Source organism: Budorcas taxicolor, chromosome 8, assembly GCF_023091745.1.
Source record: "Budorcas taxicolor isolate Tak-1 chromosome 8, Takin1.1, whole genome shotgun sequence".
In the NCBI taxonomy this organism is placed as follows: Eukaryota; Metazoa; Chordata; class Mammalia; order Artiodactyla; family Bovidae; genus Budorcas; species Budorcas taxicolor.
In genome coordinates, this window is record NC_068917.1 from 8,891,110 (window position 1) to 8,894,799 (window position 3,690).

Sequence of the window (3,690 nt, forward strand, 5' to 3'; positions counted from 1 at the left end):
AGTGAAAGTATTCTTCATTTTTGATCCACAGTTATGGCTCTGCATGTAGAAAACAGCATTCTTTTATCAAGCATATTAAACACCTTGTAGATGAAAATTTTCTAGTGAAAAATTTTAAACAATGTCCACAGAGAAAAATTAAATTGAATTTTTATTACTACTTATTTAACACAAGTTTGCTTAGACAAGTAAGAATTTATAGAATCTGTGCTTTATTGCACTGCACAGAAAGCAGAAATACAGTTACACTATTATAGCACTGTTTGTGGGGAATTATGGGTGGTTTGTCTGGAATACATGAAGATTTTCAGTTATTGTTGCAAGGAATCACAAAAGAGATCTTTGGTCCAAAGAAGACATCTCTGAAAAAGAGTAGAACATGAATTAAATCCAGCTGGAAATTAAGATATATGTTAGTCTTTGCTGGGCTAAAAATGGACAGTGATTTCCAGGATTTCAGACATAACTGTTCTTTTCAGGTGAGCAAAGTACAACGAGAATGAGTGGGAAGACTTGCCACAGGAGCAACAAAAATCAAGAAGGTAATCAATTCTTCTACTTTTCCCCATTTGCCATTGACATGATGCTATCATTTATTGATAAAGAAAAGCAAAGACTGGGTGACTTCAAAACATTACAATCCTACCAAAAAATTCACTTCTCTGTTATGGGTGGGATGGGCATAATGTTTAAGTCTACTGATAAGAAACAGAAGTTTAAAATTTTCTAGGGAAGCAAATAAATACATTTCTAGGTTTTATAGGGAAAGATGAAATGTTGAGCTACTCAGCTTCACTCTTGTTGGAAAAATCACTTAAGGTGATATATAGAAATGTGATGCTGCCTTCTGTACTAACGTTATGTGTAATCAAAACATGATCCACAGGAGTTGGAATTATTAAGGCGGGAAAATACGGATAAACTAATTAGGAAAATGAGGGCTGTTTGTAATAAAATGCCACTCCATTTGAAAAAAATGCATGGAATAATATCAAATTATATGTGTGTGCAAGGTAGTATTGTGATTATGGCTCAGTAGAAATATACTTAGCCTACAGTGTACAACATGATAACCGTAACTAACACTGTGTGTGATATATTTGAAAGTTTCTGAGATAAGATATCCTAAAGTTATCACAAGGGAAAACAATTTTTTGACCATGTGAGGTGATTTGTGTTAACTGCACTTATTATGGTAATCATTTCATAATACATTTGACCCTTGAACAATACAGCAATAAGGGGTGCTGACCTTCTGTGCAACCAAAAATCTGTGAATAACTTTACAGTCAGTCCTCCATACCTGTAGTTCAACATCTGAGAATTCAGCCAATCATAGATGATATAGTGCTATAGTATGTATTTAGTGAAAGAAATTTGCAGGTAAGTGTACCCATGCAGTTCAAATATGTCTTGTTCAAGGGTCAACTGTCTATTTCTTTCAACTCATTGTGCTGTACACCTTAAATGTGAACAGTGCTATATTTAACTGTATCTCAGTGCAACTGAAAAAAAAAAAGATGCAAAATTTGTGTTTACAGGTTAAAAAAAAAAGAAATATACTTAGCTATTTGTTGCTAATGCAAGAGCAGTAACCCTAAATCAGATAGAAACTACTTTATATATTCATACTTCTATTTCATCCATTAACAATGGATGATCACAAAATTATATCATAAAATAACTACAAGTACATTTCAGTAAATCAGTTTCAATCTTATAAGAAAATTTTAAGTATGATATTTTAGTATTAGATGGCATTTCATTTATGTGGGAAAAGTTAAGTCATTTTATGGAATCAGTTAACTTGCATTCTTGATATCATTGTTTAATCAAGTGATTCTCACAAAATTATGAGATAAAATGCATAATCATACCACTCAAAGGGTTTAAACCATAATTGCTTTGCTTTCTCTCCATTGTTTCTGATCCAGCTGGTTTGGTCTGGGGTCCAAGGTTGGATTACATTCTTAACAAGAACTCAGCTAATACCGGAGCTGCTGTCCTGGGAACCACACCTAAGAATCAACTGGTTTGGTAGAAACATTACCTGGTCCAAATCAGGAGTCCTGGGTTCTAGTGTCAGAGCTGATATTAACTAGTTATGTGGTTGGTGCTAGTCATGTTTCCTCTCTGCACCTTTCCCTGATAAAGCGGTTTTATCTGCCCTTTCTATCTCACAGATTTCTTAGAAAAATGAAAAACTGTGATGCCATATGTTGAAAGTAATTTGGAAAAACTAATTTCAGATGAAATAGGCAAGATCATAGTCTTTGAGATTCCCCAATAACCTGGAAAAGATTACATTAAAATCAAGAGCTAAAAATCTTTATTGATTCATCTACCTTTGTATTATACTTAAAATACATCTACTTTCCAAGTTGGTAGAAACTTCAATTTAGTTAATTTCTGGTTAACTCATATATAGAACTAGAAAGTTTTTCCTCTCACTGTTACCAAACTTTCTATCCTGTTACTTGATCTGTTCACTGGGATCTTTTATCCAAAACCTTTTAATAGACTGGAGTGTTCTTAATTTGTCTTTCATTTAGCTTTGCTAAAATCTGCCAAACTCTGTCTCTTAAATGAAAACATTCAGTTCAGTACATAATGTTGATGATCCTAAAAAATAGCTGAGATCTGAATAGGATTTTATTGAAAAGGGTGATAAGTTTCAGCAAACTCCTTGTGAAGGTGTCTTAAGAAAGTTGTTATGCATACATTTTACAACCATACGGTTTGTGACTGCATTTCCTTACTTTGGGCAGCAGAGCAGTTCGCTGAAGTTGCAGTAACAGATCATCTCACATCCCTTCCCATCCCAGAAGTGATCCTGGACATTGACATCAATCTTTGTCAGGTCAGCTACTCCTTCTGGAAGACTGTGACAGTTGCGATCTTTTAGTATTTTTCTGTAGCAGGAAAGGCGGTTTGCAGGCATGGCTTGGACTCCTAGCAGCAAAGTTAGTCCAACGGCGACAGCAAGTACTGTAAATTTCATTTTGGCTCTTGGCTGTGAGATAAAAGAAAATCCAAAATGTGTCAGTGTTTGTTTGTTTCGTAGGTTTTTTAAAAGGATGGAGTTCATCTGAACATAAAGTTCTGTAGTGTCCTCATTAACTCTTAAATTGAAAGAGTAGGAATTGATTTTTTTTCTACTTTATTTGAATGTCTTTCTCAAAGTTTTATGACTATCTACAATAAAAATCACTTGTTATATTTCTTTAACAAGCTCTACAAAGAAATACTGAATGAGAGTTGTGTGAGGGAGGGAGAAGGAGAAAGTGGGAAGAGCCACTTGGATTTTCAAGTACTCAAATTCATTAAAAAAATTTTTTTTGTTGCTTTACTTGCACAATTCAATGATTTTTGGAATATTTGCAGAGTTGTGTAACTATCATCACAGGCATGGATGTTCTTGTTGTTTTTTATTTTTGACCACGAGGCGTACGAAATCTTAGTTCCTTGACCAGGGATTAAACCCATGCCCCTTGAATCTTACCTGCTGGACTACCAGGGAAGTCCCCCAAATTCACTTTTTTACCAGTGTATTCAGTAGAGAAAAACTGCTTTTAAGATGATAAAACTGAAGTAAATTTCTAGAGCAGATATCATCATTGTGTACAGTGATTCTTGACTTTACATATCCTAACAACATTGTCAAATAACCTGGACCCCACCCTGACAGAA

General features: G+C 34.3%; 1 protein-coding gene across 1 annotated transcript; it reads right to left on the reverse strand.

Moving 5' to 3' along the window:
- Nucleotides 1-307: 307 nt before the first annotated feature.
- Nucleotides 308-3,001, reverse strand: SCRG1 (stimulator of chondrogenesis 1). The gene is made up of 2 exons (XM_052645169.1): nt 2,760-3,001; nt 308-362 (listed from the first exon to the last, which is right to left on the reverse strand). The coding sequence occupies exons 1-2, from the start codon at nt 2,999-3,001 to the stop codon at nt 308-310; spliced, it is 297 nt and encodes a 98-aa protein (XP_052501129.1).
- Between the last annotated feature and the right edge of the window lie 689 nt (nt 3,002-3,690).